The sequence below is a fragment of the Antennarius striatus genome, chromosome 9, assembly GCF_040054535.1.
Source record: "Antennarius striatus isolate MH-2024 chromosome 9, ASM4005453v1, whole genome shotgun sequence".
In the NCBI taxonomy this organism is placed as follows: Eukaryota; Metazoa; Chordata; class Actinopteri; order Lophiiformes; family Antennariidae; genus Antennarius; species Antennarius striatus.
In genome coordinates, this window is record NC_090784.1 from 8,906,437 (window position 1) to 8,927,684 (window position 21,248).

The window sequence follows — 21,248 nt, forward strand, 5'->3', positions numbered from 1 at the left end:
GGAAGATCTGAGTGATTAATTCCTTGAATGTACAGGATACAGATTGAGACAGGAGGCACATGAATGCACAAAGGCAGACATCCCTGAAAACTAACAGCTAACAATCTATTTCAGATTGTCCCCCAAAGAAACAGCAAAGGTGTGTTGAGTTTACCACAGAGAGAGAGAGAGAGAGAGAGAGAGAGAGAGAGAGAGAAGTAAAGGGGGAAAGGACTGGAGGAGAAGGGAAGATGCAGTGAGGACAAGCTTATCTTTGGGTTTGATGAAACATTGAGGGGCGTGCGACTATGAGAGTGAATGACATACAAAGAGATAGCGCCAAATGGAGTTACTAAACATGAGCCAAATAACAGAGCAGGAGCAATGTGAGAGAAAAGACAAAAACTGATCATAATGAAAATGGAAATCAAGGACAGAGAGAGAGCTGTGGCCGGTGTCCTCTCAGAATGATTGATGTGAGACAGCAGGGGGTGGCTCAGTTTATAGCATCCACACTGCTGCACTTCTATACTGTAAACATATACAGTAGCTGTGTAATTCTGCAGCAAATGCCTGCTACATATCCTGTGTGTGTCTGTGCGTGTGTGTGCATTTATGTGTGTGTGTGTGTGTGTGTGTGTGTATGTGTGTGTGTAATTAATTACCAAAAGCTTCAAAAGAGCTTTAGAGATTCATAGGCTGAGCTATTTATGTTTCCAAGAGTGTCCCGCTCCGCTCTGATGTATAACTCATACTCTAAGTGTACGACATCCAGCCTTGACAAATCTGGCTTGACACTCTGTTTGATGTACACTTACTGTCATCATGTTTAAAACTCCAGCCAAACCATCCATCCATCCATTTTCTTGTAGACAAGACAATAGCAATCTTATCTACAGCCGCTTATCTGTCTTACGGGTCATGGGTCTTCTGGAGCCTATCCCATCTGGCCATGGGCAAGGGGCGTGGCCACATGAAAGACACCCACTCGTGTTTACAGGCGATTTTGAGTGACTTATTCAATTAAATTGCGTGTTTTTCGGAGGTGGGAGGAAACCGAAGAGCCCAGAGAGAATCTAGGCGGACACGTGGAGAACATACAAAGTCCACGGAAAGGAATTAAACCTGGAACCTTCTTGCTGTGAGGTGACACTCTACCCACTGCTCCGCCAGCCAAACCATTGTTTGTGCAATCCCTCAACCTTTCGAATTAAACTTATTAGCTGGTCGATCATGGAGAGCGGTCTACAGTTGTCTTTGCCAGAATATATCTGTCCAAATGTGTTGACAGAAACCACTTAAATTTTATTTTCTCATTTATAGATTGATGCTGATGATCACATAATCTGAGTTTAAATCATGCCTTATTAGCTCTCTGAATTCAAATGGAAAATATTATCAGGACATTAGAATCTTCAAGCTGATCTTTTTACAGTTACAGAAGATTCTGGATTTTACACAGTTCTAGGGCCTCCTTCTTGTCGGGTTACCTTGAATGAATAACATGTCTACACTACATTCAGACTGTTTCACAGGTCTTTAAAGTGTTACACAGCTTTTGTTGGAAACATTTTTATTCCTTGTTTTTCATTGCTCTCATTGAAGCCCTGCCCTGCATTTAGACAATCCAATCTGTGGTGTACATCGAGGTATCACAGACTACACAACCGAAGTCTGCTCCGTCTAAGTCCAGCCCCTGAACCGTTAAAGAGAAAGTCAGCACCATTTATTTATGCATCCATAGATTTCAGCTGAACATTTTCGACCGTCTGGAGTTTCCAGTGCATGATAGAATAAATGTTTCATGTTCCTGATGACAGATTCAAACTGTCAGCACTTGATCAAAACTGAAAACATGTTCATGTTGACATGAAGGATGTGCTAGAAGATAGTAAAAAAAAAAAAGGTATGATTCTGCAGATCTTTTAATTTAAAGAAAGATACACTGGACTTCTCTCCTCAACTGCATCTATCCTACTCTAAGACAGGACATGGTATTATGATTAGTAGAATAATACATTCAAATTTCAGCTCTATTTTGAATAATGAAAGTGTTTGTGTTCTTTTTTAAGATTTCCTTTTGTCTTTCCTTGTTCTGCATACAAAAGTAATCCTCCGAAATATTAACACCTTGCCAATTCAACAGGTGATTTTAGATATTTGAATTTATACTAAGAAACTGAGCTTGTTTGAGATTGATTAATCTTGTTTAGATTGTGACCCAGTGACCCAATAATGAAAAAGGTGTCACAGTTTAAATTTTAGCATACTATTAAATCAATAGCTGTTTTCAACCTTTTATTATTATATTTAACTTACTGATAATTTAACAATTATTGCTTAGCAATAATCGTTTAATTAGTATATTCACATAGTAGATCAGTAGTTACATTCAATAATCATGGAACTAGGGAAAATTGAGTTTATATTAACTATCTTCATCTTCATCAGTTAGTCTCTCTTTCACTCCACCATCCCTTTCCCACATTTAATCTCTATTACCATCCATTTTCCTTCATTCTACCCCCCCTCTCTCACTCCTTCTTTCTGATATAGCAGCCCAGTATATGTAGTGCCCTTTAATGCCCTCCCCTAATGGTGAAGCAAACTGAGGATGATAATGAAAAGTCTCCAGATCTCAGAGAAGACCCATTATCACTCAATCTTTTCAATAATAATTAGGAGGCTTTTAAAAAATATGCGCAGCCCTCAAAGCCTGGCATGATCACGAGGCACTAAGTCCCCTGTCTCTGCAGTAGTGGTTCAATACTTTCATAAATGGGAAATACATTTTAATTGATGTTACTGATAATGGAGGAAAAACTTCCACAAAGCTGTTCTCAGAAAAATATTGTGTAATTACCGAATGTGACAGTACGGTGGTGTCAGCTTACGTGTGATATTTAGAGGCCACTTATTCTGCACTGATGTGTCACTGTGAGAGAGAGGAAGCTTTTGAAGTTCTAACAGACTCACTTCCATGCTGTCAAAATGTTAATGTTGCAAAAACATTCGGTGCCATCTTAAATTTATTTTGGGACTAAAATTACGATATGAATATATCAATGCATTTCTACATTTTGTTCCTACTTATCTCATAGACACATTGTTCTGTGGTACTTTTGGTTTATGATGAGATATAATGAGAAATGTAACGCAAATGTTATGAACTTCCTCCCCTCTTCAGGCACTGTCAGGTTAAAATTGGGTGGATGTCCTTGTCAGTTTGCACTTCAGAAGGGCAGCCTAATGAGACATAGACTCAGAGGTGGGGATAATAATAGTTTTCCTTTCAGACTCCATTGGCCCTTTGTAAAAGATCTGAAGGGCCTGCTGTATAGTCAGTGGTATACTGTAAGTCAATTTGGGGTCAAAATAACTACTTCATGCTCATGAAAAACACACAATCCACATGTAATATAAGGTGCAAGACAATAAATGTGTGTAATTAGTGACTTAATTATCAATGTCAGCTTACAGTATTTTCAGTGTCATCTCCCATTCCCTTGTGCCCATGGACACTCTTCCTGCACCATCTGCCAATTGTCAGTCGGTTATCTTCAGATTACCACCGCTATAGCGGGTCACGGGGAGCCGGAGCCTATCTCGGCAGCATGGGGCGTGGGGCGGGGGACACTCCGGGCATGACGCCAGTGCACCGCAGAGCCACACGCAAAGACATACAACCATGCACACACTCATTCCTACAGGCAATTTTGAATGGCCAATCAACCTGAAGCGCATGCTTTTGGAGGTGGGAGGAAAACCCGGAGAGCCCTGAGAGAACCCACGCAGACACGGGAAGAGCTTGCCAGGTCCGCACAGAGCGGGACTCGAACCCGGGTCCGCCGTGTTGTGAGGCTGCAGCGCTAACCACTGCGCCACCGTGCCGCCCCTCTACCTTTTGTTCCTACTTATCTCATATATGAGATATATGAATTATCAATTATCCTATATATGAAAGCAAACACAGCAATGCTTAAACAATAAGGAGGAAGCGGTTTGTTGAGCATCACTCTGTGTAATAGGTCTAGTATTGCACGTGGACGGCAGTCTGTAGATGGGATCAGTCTGATTATAAGAAAGATTACACTGATTAATAGCAAAGAAGATGCAGTGATTGTTATCAGTATGAAGTATTAATTACATTACCTGCCGCTGCCCCTGAAGCACAACTGATAAATACAGTATGTCTGTCATAAGCACCATTTGCTCAAAAGGGACAGCAGCTTCACTTCATTAATTAATTGTATTTCTTATTATTGTATTATTCTCCCTCACATCCAAAGGTCACACACACACAACAGGTTCATAGGAAAATTATTTGCAGTAAATTAGCCACTATCTGAGACTCTTTGTTGAGGCACCAACAAAGAGTCTTCATCTGAGAAAATAACTGTTCCGGTATCTCGAGTGTGCAGATCAGGTGATATCAGAGCTGATTCACGAATCACTCATCTGCCATGTGAATAAGTGCTTTTTGTTTTTGACTTGCAGCATTAAAACAGATTTTAAATTAAAATTTTTTGGTATATTAAGCAGTTGCTTTCTTTTGTTCCAGCATAGAATAGAGTGACCACTGCTCATTTTATGGGTACAATAATGATAATATCACGTCAGTAAAAATGTTACCTTGAGAATGAGGTGGGCAGCAAACATAGTATTTTGTTATACAGTATTTAGAAAAATCAGTTTTACACTTCTATTTTAACTACAGTATTTAATTTGCTTTACTAAAAACAGCTTAAAATAATGGATTTAACCAGTAACCCTTATATGCAATTTACAATTTTATATTCAGTCATATCTAATTTATTTTTTTTTTTTCAGATTTATGAATAGCATTTGCAAACCTAGTGCACATATTTCCTGGCCCCGGGGTTCCGCTCACCTCCAAAAACATACAGCTTAGGTGAATTAATCACTCTAAATTGACCATGTGTTTGAAGGTGTATGTGAGAGGTTGTCTGTCTATGTGTGACCCTGTGATGCCCTGGTGACATGTCAAGGGTGTACCCCGTCTCTCCCTGTAGCCAACAGAGATTGGCTCCATCAACCCCTTGACCCACAAAGCAGATAAGCAGCTGAAGACAAGACAATTATGATTGTCTCGTTATCAAGAATATGAATGAATGAATAATAAATAGATCATGCGCTCTTGTATGCCGATCATTTTAAATATAAGGAAGCCAGCTTTCCGTTCAGGCCACTTCAGGGATTCTTCATTTTGCCAGGGTATGGATTTGATTCCTTTTTTTTTTTTTTCATTTCCTTAAAATAAAATTTTCCCATTTGATGAACTGGGTTCTTCGCATGATATCTCTATTTTCTCACAGAGACAACTAAAACTATTGCACCATTATATTGGTGTTTGGAGTAATCTGTTGTTTCTAGGAAACATTCTCCTTTTTGATTTTCCCTCCAACTCCTTTTCCTGTGTCCCTGTCAGCAGAGTGGGGATGGATATGTTTGTTTGCTCTGCTGGAGTGTCTGTGTTGACACAGTTTGGTTAGCAATATCCCACAGCTCCAGTCAGCGGTAACAGGATGATTCACTCTTCACAGTGTGTTCACTTTCTGTCACTTAGCCACAAAATGCCACAGATTAAACTCATTTCATTTCTCCTTATCAAGGAAGTACTCTCTGTCCTTTTTTTATCTTGTCATTCGCCACATGCAGCAAGACTAAATCCAACACTATCCTTTGGTGATGTGACTCCTCATGTCATTTATTTCATACATCTTCATCCCTCTACAATGGCAGGACGTAACAGTGTTTTCTCCAGAGAGGCTAAGAAAAAAAGAAGTGAAGCAGTTCACCATGTGAGCCAGGAGACACCGAAGAATAAATTAAACTGGCCAATTAACTACTGCAGGCCTTGGTTAATGACTACAAATAAATCTGTTGCCAGTTTGTGATCTTTTATTTTCTCTGTTCACTTCAATGAGTTTCCCTTGTCAAGTTTGCAGCTCTTAGCAACGATTTATCTTGTTTAATAACACTGACTACAGAAAACACATTCAACAGTAACTCTCTCTCTCTCTCTCTCTCTCTCTCTCTCTCTCTCTCTCTCTCTCTCTCTCTCTCTCTCTCTCTCTCTCTCTCTCACACTCTCTCTCTCTCTCTCTCTGTGTGTTTGTGTGTCTGTGTCTGTGTGTGCGTGTGTCTGTGTGTCTGTGTGTCTGTGTGTCTGTGTCTGTGTCTGTGTGTGCGTGTTTGCAAGAGCCCAGGGGTGTTCTTGTTCACTATTTGTAGTTTGCACATTCTCAATAGGAATGAAAATCACAGGCGTGTTATTCTGCATGGCAAATCAAGGAATTCACATTTTGCTTGAAACACAAGATAAATGATTAACAGCAAAAAAATGCAAAAGGAGTATCTATAGTCGTCAAAAAACTTACAATAAGATATCTTGAAAGATTAACACACATGTACTGCCTCGGGCCCTTTCTCTATACCTAGAGTATATTTTATTTTTTTACTCATAAATACATGGAGTAAAATGTGGTGGACCAGCTCACTGGCTCCCAGTACGCTCTCTATAATACAAAATATTATTATTCAGAGTCAATTGAGATTTCTCTATTTTCGCTCACCTGAATATTAAAAAGGCTAGAATAATGTCATTATGAGTTATATGCCAGTTTTGAGATCAGACTTTTTTGTGTCTATCCTAGCTGTGTATCCAACCTGAATCTTTCTGGTATCACAAAACTCCTCTAAATGGCCAATTCTATCTACATTATCAATTCTTGCTAACATGATACTAAGATTTTAAGAAAATTTAACATCAGTGCTATAAATCGATCCATATGTATTTACATATCTGAACTCTATGGATCTTCAAATATTTTCCCGAAACTATGTTAATTAACATTTGTGGATCTGACACCTTTTGGGGGAACAGATGTACGTTGTTTAATCAGGAATTCATAACTTCATGTTCCAGACCCATCGGACTGACAGCAGCAGGGGTCAAGCTGACAATTAAAAATGTCCTTCTTTCCTTTATGGCCCTCTTGTGAATTGCAACAGATTGTAGTAATGTAACTGTGAAAGCGAGCTGAATAATTAATCTGATGCAGCAGTTAAAGCAGCTTTTTCTGCAGGTAATCTTATCTATTGATGATGTGTAGTTTTTTGTACTGCCTTGGAATAAATAATATAAATTGTTCAATTTGTCATCAGCAGTTTTTATGACCTTTCAGTGTGATTGTGAAAGAATATAAGGAATATGAAGAATATAAAAATATACTTTTTTTTCTTTCTTAGACAACTCTGCCACTGTAGACATTAACTAGGCATTAATCTGTAAGTTGTTGTGAAATATAATGAGAACAGAAGTACTTTAGGTGTTTGGTTGTTATGATATTGCGAAGGAATGGCAGCATGACAGAGGTTTTATGTGATGTTATATTTCTCACCAAACATGTGTTCTCTAGTTAAATTACAGATGGACTTTTAGATGAATATAAAAAGTATCATCAGCGGTCCAGTTGCTGTTTTAATGGAATAAATCACAAAAAAAGTCCGTCACTGGCTGATTTTAACTTACCCAATCCTAATTAAATAATGGCCAGCAGCTATCCTTTCAAGATTTTCCAATTAAAACCCTGGTTTATGGTGCTAATTTTACAGTATTCACTTATCATGCCAGAATAGCTACAGTAGAACATTTTTTAACTTAAGTGTTTATTGAACCTTCTAACAAATTTGTCAAAAAAAGTGAATATAAATTTACATATTCATTCATTCATCTTGTTAACGACAAGATGATCATAATCATTACGGGGTACACCCTGGATGAGCTCCTTCATATGTATCATTATTGTGCAAAATGCAGATTCATGTGTCTGATTGTAAACATCAGGCTTTTCAGGAAAAAGACAACTTACTATGCAGAAGTGTCCAAACTCTGTAAAGCCAAGTGCTAAAGTTGAATATTAACAACATAGGAGTGTGGTAAAGTGTGGTACCACAAGGGGCACAAAGAAAGCATATCTCCAATGTTATATTCAGATATAATGGTGTGTTTTCACAAGCACAGACGCACACACACACAGGTTTTAGAAATTGTTTTGTGTTGTCTGTGTTTGGTTTTATTCTTACTATTATTCCGGCAAGTTTGCTGTCTCAGACAGCTCAAACAATTAGTGTCTTCAATATTATGTCTTATTTTGGCAGTATTATAATGTAAAACCAAAACAGGATAATCCGACATGTCACATTTAAAAATAATAAAAGGATTAAACTGCAGGTGTCCAAGAAAGCACAAATGTGAATCACTCACTGACAGAAGAAACACAACTGTCTCCATCTACTGTATGTGCCTATTAGCTCTAAGCAAAAATTCAGCAGAAGCAAAAGCATTATTAATGTTGTGTGTGTGTGTGTGTGTGTGTGTGTGTGTGTGTGTGTGTGTGTGTGTGTGTGTGTGTGTGTGTGTGTGTGTGTGTGTGTGTGTGTGTGTGTGTGTGTGTGTGTGTGTGTGTGTGTACATGAAAACAGTGGCCTGTAGCACTGCACCAGTGTTTCATGTCTGGAACTATTTCACAAGCTCTGATATAAAAACATCTCGCAGCAACAATGTTGGGTGTGTAAATATTTGCCTGTGTGCATGCAGATGGATCTCAGGGGAGGATTTAATGGGAAATAAAGTTAGTGTCCTGGCTGTCCTGTTTTTTTTAAAAGGGACATACAACTTGTCATTACTTTCTGGATTTTAAAAGAGTAAATGACAGTAAGCTCATTTCTTTTTCATTCTCAAGTATCTGTCGCATCATTACTTCAATTTTATTTCTGCTCTCTCAGGATGAGCTATTTGATAGTATTACATAACTCTTTTAAACAGTAAATGTCCTTGATTTTCCGCCTCACTTCAGTTTAAAAACCACAAACCTTATGCTGTCTATCTGATGAGCCTGGTGCTTAAAATAACGCTTTAGATTCAAAACAGATACATCTTTTTCATGTACATAGAGAAGAGACAGACAATAGTTTAGATCAGCAGGCATGTCTTCTCATTTTTTGTGGCACTTAGAGAAGGTACAGAAAAATATGCTTTCTCTCCATAAACAGCAGCAGAATGCTGTCACTGCTTCTCAGGCTTATGCAGAGTATGATTGTGTGATTGTGCGTCCTCCTGTGTTTCCCATATTTAAGGACAATGTTGCAGAAACTAGTAAACCTCTTCACTTTTAAAATCTTCAGATTCATCCACCGACTGCACTCCAAGATCAGGTCAACAACAAAAGGAAGCCTTTTCTGTAGTAGCCCCAAAACTCCCTGTCACTCCATATCAAACCATTTAACTCTAGGGCCAGTATTAAATGTAACCTCAAGACATGCCTTTACTCTTGTTTTTAATTAATGTTAGTTCCTTTTTTACGCCCTCTTTGGTTGTTTTATTGTACTCCAGAATCATAATCCTATATTGATCCCCAGAAGGAAATAGATTATTTACTGTATTTATGGAGTATTATAAACTTGATCTGCATTTCTAAATCATGTAAACAGTTATGCCTTCCCTGATGTACCCAAAAAGCACATTGGGTCAACTCTTGTGCATTTCACTGGAATGGAATGAAACTCAATTTCCGTTGATTCCTGTTTTCACCAGTACATTACCGGGGCGATGACAGAGAATGCCAGTTATGATACTACAATTTATAGTTTAGAGAAATCATCGATCTCTAAAATATAAGTGATTCAATGGTCAGCATCAGAAAATGCTCTTCATTCAAATCCATCAAAGACCACTACATAAAATTGTTTAAACCAAAATGTATTTAGTTTTTTCTGACTTTAGTGTCAGAGGCTAATGGCTGAAAGCTAAAAACAAGATTTCACTTATTTTGGATTGTTGTTTTTTGGTGGGAAGGGGGGTAGTTGCTTTGGAGTTCCCTTTCTTTTTTACCTCAATATTTTGTAGCCATTCTTTATTTACTTACATACCTTGTGCTGTTGTACAGTATGCATTATCTAACTAATTTGCTTAATATTCATGGTTCCTTTGATTCATTTGAAACACAAGCAGAAAAACAGGGCAGTTTTTACATTGTTGCTTGAGAGGTAAAAGCTCAATTCTAAGACTAATATGGAGCAAAGAAGTCAGCTTATGCAGTGAGAGGAATTCAACCTATTTTATTGCTTTAGTGCTACCCTATATAATAACCCCCTTAGCAACAAAAAATCATGTTCTTTACAGGGATCCTTTCAGAAACTGTCTATTTCCTGTAATGTAAATCTCAGCCCTCTGAACAGTGTGATTGTTTTTCATAAGGACACTACTGTACACCAGACCTATCAGAGTAACCCTAACTCTAACCCTAACCCTAACCTTAACCCTAAGTTTTGCGGTGAAAAAGATGTGCATCATACACACTTGCACAAAACTGTAAATGTATAGAAGGTGTTGAATGGGTGGGGCAGATGAGAAAGACTGGAGGACAAGAGGAGGGTGGTTGAAAAAGATCTCACAGAGACAACTAAAAGTTGAAAAGCAACAAACTATTTATATTATTATTTAGGGTAATTTAAACGTTTATGAACCCTCCCCATACCGATATTAAACCACCTTCTATCTGTATTACCTTTTGCCGCACTCTTATCGACTGTTTAAAACACTTTTGTGTCTCATGTAAGTCCGAGACTCACGGAACATAGCACACTTCCGGATGCCGTCAGCCAATAGAATGCACGTACGGTGCCACGTGACTGCCTACAAAAATCTGCGATGAGGTAAAGTCGTGAGTTTTGATTCAAGGATGCGCGAGGGTGCACTGTATTTTAATGGTAAAGTGCTTCAAGGGTCTGTGTAATTACACGGCTCTGTGTAACTTCATTTACTTACCTTTTGGAGTGGCCATCAAGGCCCCGGGCATTCCCAATTAACTTGCCTTGTCTATGCCGAAAGTGCTTCTCATTTTTACTGAGGTGAAGCTTTTGTTTGTTTGTTGCTGTTTTTTTTTTTGCTTTGTTTTTTAAAGGACTCAAAGCAATTGTGTAACTTGGGATTTATAACCACACATTATTATATGAAGGGATGTGCTTTTCAGGTAACCACATAGCAATTGTGAGATCAGTATCTCTGAAGTGTCAATAAAAATGGTAAACCTCACTCTTGAGTGTAACATTGTGATTATATGGCAATTAGTCACAAAATAAAAGATATAATTGAAATGTGTCCATATTGTTTGGTAATTCAGTCTCAAACATTAAGCATAATTTTGCTTGTGCGATCTTGATTTCCCTTGAAATGCATGGGTCATGGCTAATGAGTACAAAACAAACAGCCAAGTAACAACTTGTTCATGGTAATGTGGTTGTAGAGACAATTTAGTAGACCATTATAAACTCACTTCAGCTTACATTCATGCTGTCTTTTTTTTTAAATTTCTTAGGCCCCGTCCACACGGTGACAGAACTTTTTGAAAACGAAACTTCTTTCACCCTGCATAGAAAACGGTTTGCGTCCAAATGCGTTTTCAAAAGGATCACCGTCCACATGTAACAAATCAGTGCGTTGATAAGCAGAACAACTCCGAGCACGACAGGAGAGAGGACCGGGACGTGTGGACATTCACGCTGCTCCTCCTGGAGGACGACCTCCATCACAGAGTTCTCCACCAGCAGGCACGGCGTCCCAGTCTGACCCAGAACTGGCGTTGGCGTATTTGGCGAGGAACGTGAATGAATGAATAAATAAATACATATATAAACTTTATGACACATAAATAAAGAAACAGACGAACAAATATTTAAGTGCAAAGCATGTTTATCAATGCATCTTCGACATGGAGCTGTTATACGTCAGAAACTAGCCGGTTTTAGCTCCGTTTGTACATGTAGACACGGGTCACATGCATGACGTCACAGCAGTTTTCGTCGCAGAGACACGCCCCCCAGACAAAAAAATTTGCGGATACAGCGTCCACACGACAACGCAGACCCAGTATTTCCAAAAAAGTCCACCTTGGCCAGCATTTTCAAAAAGTTATGATTTCATTCCGGATATCTGTTGTTGTGTGGACGGAAGGCGTAAACGCTACAAAAAAGTTGCGTTTTCAAAAAGTTCCGACATCATGTGGGTTTGCCTTAAGACAAATTCAGACAATATGTTTGTGAACTTTAGGCATACGTGAAGCCTGATAATGGTATTGCTTAGTGACATTAAAGCTGAATAGCATATTTACACTCGACATCTCCACTAACTCTAAATTAGTCCAGAAGTCAAAAATAATTGATAGATGATAGCATTTCCAGATCGGAAATAATTGTGTTCATTTGTCAGGAAATGCTCTTCCTAGTTTGTAGTTGTCATTAGCACATGTCTGTTTGCTGCATGCAAGTAAAGAAAGCACCTCCTTTAATCGTCAGTCAGCCAAGAAGAGCTCTCTACAGTGTTTCCATCACATACTGTACTTCTATTTTTTTTTTAAAAAGGGTGATCAATCCAATTATCACTTTTACAAAGGTGTTGGAAAGCTTCGATAGCAGTTAAATTCAGGAAGTGTTTTATTGATGTTCATGTAAGCTGTACTTTAACAGGTGTGATCATAGGTTATTTATAATGACTAAAAATATTAGCCACCCATCAAAATGTGTGGTTAACTTGCATAACTTGCATGTCTAAATAATCATAGCTCATAGTATTCTATATGATCTAAAAACTTAATTACACCCAAATAGTAGTGATTGGGATTTGAATTTCTTTGGAGAATGAAGTAATTACTGATTAAATGAAACAGATTCGATCGAAAGCCTCTTTTAAAATGATTTAGCTGAGTCTTTGTAGACAAATAAATGCATTAAAGCTAAGGGGTGTTCATTATAACTGCATCAGGTTGAAACCAAAACAATTGTCGGTGTGACAATATTGCATTTAGTTTCAACATATTTTTCAACTTTAGAAATATTTATCTAATTTAAAAGAGGGAAACTGCTCTCAGTATGTTTTTAAGTGTCATATTCAATGTTCTTGTCTCACTTGTAATTGGTATACTATACCTGTATACATGACCTCTCAGATTTCCACAGTATGTAATCTAATCCAAGGTAACTCAACATGAATAATCAACCAGTTGTTTTTCTCTAATTTAATTTCAAAAATCTTTAATACACTATAATCTCTTAATCCAAACTGTCCACTGAGTTTGCATATTTATGTGATGTTTAAAAATCATCCAAGAAATGTGCCCTTGTGTCAAAGATCACCATAAATAGATATACATCAGAATATTGTGTGTCACATGTCTGCCTACATTAGCCATCAAATGTCTTAGCTGCTTCACTTCTCTGTTCATGTCAGGATAATATTTTTGAGTCCCACTATTCTGAAATATTTCCAACAGAAGTCACTCTCCACATCTCTTTGCTGTCTCACTAATAGTAAAATTATGCCTTTAAAATGAAATGCATAGATACAAAACAAAGTGTTTTGCTTTAAGATGTTTCCGCCCCAGGAGGACTTCTTCCATTGCAGATTGTGGGGTGTTTGAGAGTGTAGCCTATCAGGTAGAAGTAAGATTAGAAATTTGCTTAGTTTAATTACTTTAAACATTTAAACCAGGGTAACACTCACCTAATCTCTTTTGTAATTAATGTTTTCTCTGTCTGTGGTCCAGGAAAGGAGTGTGTTCTTCTTTAGCGTATTAGGCATTCCTGTTTGAGAAGGAGAAATTCTGGTTGGACCTTGATGAAGTAATGCAGAGCATACCTACAAGTGAGAGAGTTGTTATTTGTGCAGACTTCAGTGGACATGTTGGTGCAGGTAACAGAGGTGATGAGGAGGTGATGGGCAGGTTTGGTATTCAGGAGAGGAACGCAGAAGGACAGATGGTTGTTGACTTTGCAAAAAGGATGGAAATGGCTGTAGTGAATACTTTCTTCCAGAGGAGGCAGGAACATAGGGTGACCTATAAGAGTGGTGGTAGGAGCACACAGGTAGACTACATTGTAGTGTAGACGGTGTAATCTGAAGGAGATCAGTGACTGTAAAGTAGTGGTAGGCGACAGTGTAGCCAAACAGCATAGGATGGTGGTGTGTAGGATGACTCTGGTGGTGAGGAAGATGAAGAGGACAAAGGCAGAGCAGAGGATGAGAAGGTGGAAGCTGAAAAGGGAAGTGTTTCATGACTTTTAGGAAGGAGTTAAGACAGGCTCTGGGTGGTCAGGAGGTGCTTACAGATGACTGGACAACTATAGCTAATGTGATCAGGGAGACAGGTAGGAGAGTACTTGGTGTGTCATCTGGAAGGAACGTACACAAGGAGACTTGGTGGTGGAATGAGGAGGTACAGGAGTGTATGCAGAGAAAGAGGTTAGCTAAGAAGAAGTGGGACACTGAGAGGACTGAGGAGAGTAGACAGGAGTACAGGGAGATGCATCGTACCGTGAAGGTACAGGTAGCAAAGGCCAAACAAGGGGCTAAGATGACTTGTATGCTAGGTTGGACAGTAAGGAGGGAGAGACTGATCTGTACAGGCTGGCAAGACAGAGAGACAGAGATGGGAAGGACGTGCAGCGTGATTAAGGATAGGGATGGAAGTCTATTGACAATTGCCAGTAGTGTGATGGGAAGATGGAAAGAGTACTTTGAAGAGTTGATGAATGAGGAAAATGAGAGAGAACAAAGACTAGAAGAGCTGACTGTTGTGGACCAGGAAGTAGCAAAGATTAGTCAGGATGAAGTGAGGAGGGCGTTGAAGAGGATGAAGAGTGGAAAGGCAGTCGGTCCTCTCCTCAGTACTTCCAAACCTGTAGAGGTTTGGAAGTACTGAGGAGAGGTGGCAGTAGAGTTTCTGACTGGGTTGTTCAAGAAGATCTTAGATAGTGAGAAGATGCCTGAGGAATGGAGGAGAAGTGTGCTGGTGCCCATTTTTAAGAACAAGGGAGATGTGCAGAGTTGTGGCTACTACAGAGGAATAAAGGTGATGAGCCATACAATGAACTAATGGGAAAGAGTAGTTGAAGCTAGACTAAGGGCAGAAATGAGCATTTGTGAGCAGCAGTATGGTTTCATGCCAAAAAAGAGTACTACAGTGCTTTGAGGATGTTGATAGAGAAGTACAGAGAAGGCCAGATAGAGCTGCATTGTGTTTTTGTAGATCTGGAGAAAGCTCACGACAGGGTGCCCAGAGAGGAACTGTGGTATTGTATGAGGAAGTCTGGAGTGGCAGAGAGGTATGTGAGAGCGATGCAGGACATGTATGAGGACTGTAAGACAGTGGTGAGGTGTGCTGTAGGTGTATCGGAGGAGTTCAAAGTGTAGGTGGGACTGCATCAGGGATCAGCTCTGAGCCCCTTCTTGTTCGTTATGGTGGTGGACAGGTTGACAGACGAGGTTAGACAGGAATCTCCATGGACTGTGATGTTTGCAGATGACATTGTGATCTGCAGTGAGAGCAGGGAACAGGTGGAGGAGAAGCTAGAGAGGTGGAGGTTTGTCCTGGAAAGGAGAGGAATGAAGGTCAGCTGCAGTAAGACAGAGTACATGTGTGTGAATGAGAGGGACCTAAGTGGAAGAGTGAGGCTACAGGGAGAAGAGATCAAGAAGGTGGAGGATTTTAAGTACTTAGGGTCAACGGTCCAGAGCAATGGAGAGTGTGGAAAAGAGGTGAAGAAGCGTGTACAGGCAGGATGGTACGGGTGGAGGAAAGTGTCAGGTGTGATGTGTGATAGAAGAGTTTCAGCTAAAATGAAAGGAAAGGTGTACAAAACTGTGGTGAGACCAGCGATGTAGTTTGGTCTAGAGACAGTGTCACTGAAGAAAAGACAGGAGACAGAGCTGGAGGTAGCAGAGACGAAGATGCTGAGGTTCTCTCTGTGAGTGACCAGGGTGGATAGGATCAGGAATGAGTACATCAGAGGGACAGCACATGTTAGAGGTTTTGGAGATAAAGTCAGAGAGGCCAGACTGAGATGGTTTGGACATGTCCATAGGAGAGATAGTGAATCTATTGGTAGAAGGATGCTGAGTTTTGAACTGCCAGGCAGGAGGCCTAGAGGAAGACCAAAGAGGAGATTTATGGAAGTAGTGAAAGAGGACATGAAGGTAGTTGGTGTGAGAGAAGAGGATGCAGAAGACAGGGTTAGATGGAGGCAACTAATTAGCTGTGGTGACCCCTGAAGGGAAAAGCCAAAATGAAAACAAGAAGAAGAAGGCATTCCTGTTTGACTTGTTGTTTGAACTGTGGTCACCATGCTTTGATGATCAGTTCATGGCCTTGATTCTATTATTTAGAGTCCTTTTGTTGAAGTAGGGTGGTGTGGTTTGCCAAGATTGTGTGATAAGTTATGTTGTTTAATTGTTTGGATAAAGGATGGAGGTGATAAATTTAAGAGGTGAAGTGCTGTTTTCAGATACACTTCAAATATTTTATGTTTCTATTGAAACCCAACCATAACAAGTTCCCTTTATAGCTTATCTTTGGAATGTAACTTTTAACTTTATGCATGAAATTAACCTTTTCCAGCAACCGAGATGATTAATCCATTTGGGTTTTTTTTGTTTGCCCTCATTTCCCCTCAATGTGTCTCGCTCTCCAGCTCCTGCAGAGCCATTACTGTGCAAGTTTGCTGACGGAGGCCAGAAGAAGAGGCAAACCCAGATAAAGTACCCCCAGAATGGCCGACCGTGGACACGGGAGGGAGAGGTGAGGCTTAAAAGGTGTTGTTTTGTATTGTTTGGTGATTTTAAACCATATATATTATATAATTACAAAAAGAGAACACGTTAACACCACACAAACAGGCACAATGTCACAAATTGCACCCAGAGCCTTCTCGCTGTTTTGTCCCAGCCATAAATCCACCCTGCTGGCAAGCTTCTAAACTAAAAGTCCCCCCCCCCCAGCTTGTATCACCTCATCCACTAACAGGACAGTCTAGATATTAAATTTTCGATAATATTTCTTAATTACCTTTAACTGCGAGATATTAATTTGTTCTCAGATTTATAAAGATAAGTAGGGTTTTATAAATCCATTAAAATAAACTACATTATAATATATCATTTTCAGGGGTTAGAATTCTTTCTTCATTTTTTTTTTAGCTACATGGAAGATTTCCTCTGGCAGAATTATGCAACAGAGGACGTGTCATAAATCTGCAGCAGCCTCTCACTTCTCAGTGTCAGAATAAATACCCTGTGTCCGCTTACTCCAACTTAGTTATGGTTATGAGTTAAGTATATCCACAAACCTCTTTTAAACCTCATCAACTTCCTAGAAAATGCATAATAACCAATATTCAGAGACATGAGCACATTCTGATTACACTGTAAAATGTGACAGAACCTTAATTTTGATAAAGAACAAATCCGGTTGATGATTCTTTTGACATCAACTCCTTTTTTGCATTTTCTTAGCAAGTTTCAGTATCTTGACAGGCCCCCCTATGGAGTCATTATCAGCTTACATTTACAATAATGCACTCTGGGTTGAATTATTGAATTTAAAATGCTAGGTCTTCAGGAATCCAAGTAGGCTTTGTTGAAACTCCCTCCTCCAGTCTGTCATCTCCATAAATGAAAGCAGTAGATATAAAGCAGATCGACTGCTGCACAATGCACAAGTTGTTAGTGTCGTTGCTGAAGCTTTAATTTACAGAACAAGGGAAATTGAGTTATAATGTTTCCACCTCCTCACCCCACACTTTTAAACACTCATCCGACATTCATATTACATAGCGGTTGGGAAAGAGCAGAGTGGTGAATTGACAGTAAATGGCACCAGGTTGAAATTACAGTGAGCTGGAAAAAAAGCCGTCCCAGCCACAAGATCAAGATGCCACCATGTATGCCCCAAATTCATCTTTGTCATAAAGAGGATAGAGGCTTGTATCCAAGGCCGGAGTGTTATTAATTATGTTTTTTATGTACTAGTTGACACAAATGAAGTAAATAATACAATTTAATTTTTAAAAAAAGATTCCTGGTTTCACTGGGATTCCTCAAACATTTTCCTGAGAAGCAACATTTTACCTGGTCTTCAGAAGTTCAGTATTTGTCAGAGCCAAAGTATCTGAGTCCAGACTGTTTAATCAAGATGTCTGGTTATGGAAGTTGCTTCGAAAGGTATTGCTGCAGTCATGCGATCCTTATTTCCCAGAACCCCTCACACCTAAATTAGTCTGGCCTTGGAAGCGTGGCAAGAGTACATGTCACATAGAAAGACACCTACATACTGTATGTACATAAGTACTCACAGAGGAACATTAACATACACAGAGCTACATAATAACATTATTGGCTTCATGAAATGCCTTTCTAAGAGTAACAAACATTAAAAGAGACATAGAATGACTATAAATCCCTGACTAAACCTCTGAAAAATTTAAGCATGTTTATTGTACTTGGAGAGATGGAGAGTAATCAGTTCATCCTGAATTTTTGTTGTTATGCCTTTGGGATTTTGTTTGTGTACCTTTGTTTGTTACATCCTGCGAAGCGATGACGTAATTGTCAGTGTTGGTGTGTTCGTCCAGCACAGGTTTTGATGTACGGTCTTACTCACACTGGCCTTCTCCTTCGTCTTTCTATCTTATCCGGTTCCTGAATGTACAAAAGCTGAAATTTGACCTTGACCTAGTTTTCTCAAGGTCAAGGTCATCATCTCATTTTCATCCCCTTTGCCGCCCAAGTAATGTGTTTTTTCATCTTTCATCTTTCTATCAGCAACTGTTGCAACGATATTTGGTGGACCGACGAACGAACGGACGGACGAACGAACAGACGAACACACGACTACTGACAATTACAATACATCACCGCTTTGAAGCGGGATGTTAAAAGGAAACTAACAAATATTAGGGCATTAAAAGCGCTGTTATGATTTTAAGTTTGTTCCATGCTTTGCCAAGAGGCAGTCAAATGGATGGAAATCTTATTCAAACTACTGTACCATTCATCTGAACATGATGGGGGGGGGGTCAAGCGGAATAGTATCACTTGATGAAACACTTTTGACTTAATAGGAACTAGGAAGAGAAGAGGAGGAGTAGAAAATTCTAAATAAACTGTAGCAGCTTTGAGTGTGAGCTAACACTGCTATATAAATATCATAATTATATCCTATATAGGGCGGCACAGTGGCGCAGTGGTTAGCGCCGCTAACGGAGTTCGCATGCTCTCTGCGTGGGTTCTCTCCGCGTTCTCCGGCTTCCTCCCACCTCCAAAAGCATGCGCTTCAGGTTGATTGGCCGGTCCCAAATTGACCGTAGGAGTGAGTGTGTATGTGAATGAGTGTTTGTCTCTAAGTGGCTCCGCGGTACACTGGCGTCGTGCCCGGAGTGTCCCCTGCCTCGTGCCCTGAGACTGCCGGGATAGGCACCGGCTCCCCCGCGACCTGCGTTACCGGATTAAGCGGGTTAGAAAATCACTGACTGACATGATATCCTATATATGCACTGTATACTGACTCATACTTTTAGTAACTGAGATATACTGTTTAACATGATGACTGTGTCAGGGGTGGCGTGTCAAAACAGTTAAAACAGTAAAGAAAGGCATAAAAAGAAGCCATATTTCAATAATTGTAGTTTCAAAATGTGCCGATGCATTGAGAAAATTGAAATTGGGCCTGTTTAAACACTTTTTGGTTGATATGTTTTACTGTCAGTTTCCTTACCGAAGGTGCAGATGTTTGCTGTAACAACAAGTACTGACTGTGTGTGACAAAAACACAACCCATACATTTGTGATTAACTCCTAATCTTCACTGAATCCAAAATATTTCCAATGCCACTTCAGTTTGTGCTTTTAAAATGTGAATCAATGTTTCCCAAACAAAAGTTGTGTAACACAGCAGTGTCAGCGTGTAATGTGACGTATAACGTGTCAGACAGTGTTTTCCAAGAATTGGAGCAACATGCCAAAATAATAATTTACCTCCCTGTTATATGATAGTGTATCCTGTCATTAGCTTGAATGGTGTAACACATTTATACAGAACAGCACGACACAGTAAAGATCCAGTTCTACCTCAGGCATGCTGTGTAAAAGGGACCTGTTGTGTGCATAGGTTCCACCTTTATCTATAGGTGTTAAATCAGTTGGTGAAAGTCACTTCAATCAGTCGAAAAATGTGATTTTTATTGAGCACACTCATAGTTATTACTTCCAACTAATTTTTAGTTAACTTTAAAAGAAATCAAATTAAAACAACCTAACACCAAAACCACATCTGTAAAATGAAGTGCTAAGAAGAAATAGATGAGAAATGTAGATATGAGAAAGAAAACTTTAAATTACTGTTGAGTGTGTGGAACTAGACTCTCTTTGTGTTTTTATGTCTCTCTTGTCAGCCCAACAATGGCCCTTTTATGGTTATTTTACCCTATCTTTGAGTATTTTTGAACATAAGTACAGAGTCGTCCACAGACGCATGCAATCATGCAGAATAATTTCATTTTACATAATTGCTTTTAATTGTAGATTTTTCTACTACTGAGCATGTCATCAATTATTCTTTGTTAATCATGTCATTTTATCCCACTCATTTGTGTTCACGCAAGCATTTGTGTTCATTGTTCATATATTGTATAAAGAATATCATACTTTCCTACAGTTCTGTCTGTCACCCCTCAGTTCATCACCTTTATTGACTTGACAATTTTTCAGAAGCAAATGTGAATGCAATCTCACAGACAGAGTAAAAGGGAGTGATTCCAAAGGCACATGAAGTATTGGAACCTTTACATGTTTCTCCCTTAATATCTTTCTCCAGAGCGGTATGGCATTGACGTATGATCCCACCGCCGTGCAGAATGGGTAGGTTGAACTCCTTTCCTTCTCAGATTTACAAACTGCCTCTACAACAGAAGGGAACTGCAAAATTTACCACTGATTCAAAGTCCCCATAAAAACATTGTAAAGTAATGAACATAAAAGCTCCAATTCCAACTTTGCCCTCTTTTTGTGAGATTTTATGACTGGCATGAACTTGCACGTCACGAGCCATCTACAGCAACATGCTTAAGAGCAAGTGCGTGAAAGTAATCAGACTCACATGCATTTAAAAAGATACAGGATTCACAAGCCATTGACATGTTTTCCTTGTCTCTTGCCCTTATTCTCACATCCGACTGATGCAGACAACAGATTTATTTACGCACTTAAGTATGCAAGCTGTCAGACACGTGGGTTCTGATTGCACGCAGGGATTTTGGCCGTTGTTGCAGTGTCGCTGTAAGACTTTCGTCAGCCGGGGCTATCTGCAGTGCTCTCAGGCTGAACATAAAGAGCTGAGTGTCTGCCTGTTTCAGTGGGA

General features: G+C 39.4%; 1 protein-coding gene across 5 annotated transcripts in view; it reads left to right on the top strand.

The window, feature by feature from the left end:
• The window catches only part of LOC137602135 (RNA-binding motif, single-stranded-interacting protein 3-like), a 139,245-nt gene that overhangs the window by 101,393 nt on the left and 16,604 nt on the right, over positions 1-21,248 (top strand). For all 5 annotated transcript variants that reach the window (XM_068324749.1, XM_068324746.1, XM_068324748.1 and 2 more), the window contains 2 exons: positions 16,528-16,634; positions 20,706-20,749. In XM_068324749.1, coding sequence (XP_068180850.1) covers positions 16,528-16,634; positions 20,706-20,749 — 151 coding nt within the window. The remainder of the gene's footprint in view (positions 1-16,527; positions 16,635-20,705; positions 20,750-21,248) is intronic.